The sequence below is a fragment of the Lepidothrix coronata genome, unplaced genomic scaffold, assembly GCF_001604755.1.
Source record: "Lepidothrix coronata isolate B3197 unplaced genomic scaffold, Lepidothrix_coronata-1.0 Scaffold358, whole genome shotgun sequence".
NCBI lineage: Eukaryota > Metazoa > Chordata > Aves > Passeriformes > Pipridae > Lepidothrix > Lepidothrix coronata.
In genome coordinates this window covers 254,002-255,347 of record NW_016690538.1, presented here as the reverse complement: position 1 = coordinate 255,347, position 1,346 = coordinate 254,002, and the positions used below count along the sequence as shown (strand labels likewise).

General features: G+C 49.0%; 1 protein-coding gene across 1 annotated transcript in view; it reads right to left on the bottom strand.

Moving 5' to 3' along the window:
* Positions 1 to 603: 603 nt before the first annotated feature.
* HOXC6 (homeobox C6) overlaps positions 604 to 1,346 on the bottom strand; it is a 7,937-nt gene continuing 7,194 nt past the window's right edge. The window contains exon 2 of the mRNA XM_017838783.1: positions 604 to 818. Coding sequence (XP_017694272.1) covers positions 604 to 818 — 215 coding nt within the window. The remainder of the gene's footprint in view (positions 819 to 1,346) is intronic.

Genomic DNA, 1,346 nt, shown 5'->3' with positions numbered 1-1,346 from the left:
GCAATTCCCGGCTCCCATCAGAGCGCGAGGCTGAGACTTCCCCAAACTTAGTGCCTTTGGGGCGCTTTTTTTTTCTTTTTCCCCCACTTTCTTTCTCTTTTTTTTCTCTCCCCCTCTCCTCCTTTTTCACCGGCCCTTTTCCACGCTTTTCCTGGGAATATCGCGATTTTTAGAGGTGCCGCGACCCGTTTGTTTTTGGGTTTTTTTTAAGCCTTTTCTTTTCGCCCTGGTTTTTGTTCGGCTTGACGGTTTTCCCCCCAAAGAGCGCACAGGTTCGGACACTTCGTAACAACCCAAGGAGAGAGACATGAAATTTCTGCGCCAACACCAGCGGGGTTGTCGGTTTGTTGAGGGTTTTTTGTTTTCCTCTCCTTTTTGCATATTAATAAGAGATTTCCTTTGTCTGAGGGATTCGTGAAGGGTACGGACCAGAGTCCATCCAGCAGCTCCCTCCCTGCCCACCCCAAAAATCAAAGTTTCCTCGAGGTCGCTTCCGCCAGAAACGATGGAAAATACAAATTAAAAAAAAATTAATATTAATAATCATTAAAAACAAAAAATAAAGCAGGGGAGGCCCCCCCCCCAGACCTCCTGCAATCCCACCTAAAGAGCCTCTTTGCTTTTCAACTTGGAATCTTTCTTCCACTTCATCCTCCGGTTTTGAAACCAGATTTTGATCTGTCTCTCGTTCAGGCAGAGGTTGTTGGCGATCTCAATGCGCCTCCGCCGCGTCAGGTATCTGTTAAAATGAAATTCTTTCTCTAGTTCCAGAGTTTGGTACCGGGTGTAGCTGGTGCGGGAGCGTTTCCCATCCGTCTCTGGAGGGGGGGAAAGAAAATAAATTCGAATAAAAGGGGAAGGGACACGCGGCACGAAAAGCCAGAGCAGTTCTGGAGGGATTTGGATTTGTTTTATTGGTGTTATCATTGTCATCGCTATGTTTCCTTTCTGAACAAAGTGACCCGTCACAAAATCTCGGAGGTACAGAAGTTTCCCGGGGCTTTGGGCGCGCGGGGAGCGAAGGAGCCTCAAATCCTTCACTCCCCAACACCTTCGGCCCCCGAGTCCCCCCTTCCTCCCCTCCCGAACCCGGACCAAACGCATGGAGAGGAGCCAGAGGTGAACCTGTCTCCTCTTGGACAATAAGGGGGTGTACAAAGGAGGCAAAGATCTTTCCGGGGGGGAACCTTGTCCTTTTTATTATTTCCCCCCTCCTCCTCTCAGCCCCGGGAAGGCGGAGGGGGGAAAATCTCTCCACGTTTTCCCTCCACCTTCGCCTCTGGTGTCTTTTTTTTTTTTTTTCCCCAGCTCACCCTCAAAGAACATGTGTATTTCAAGTTATTTTT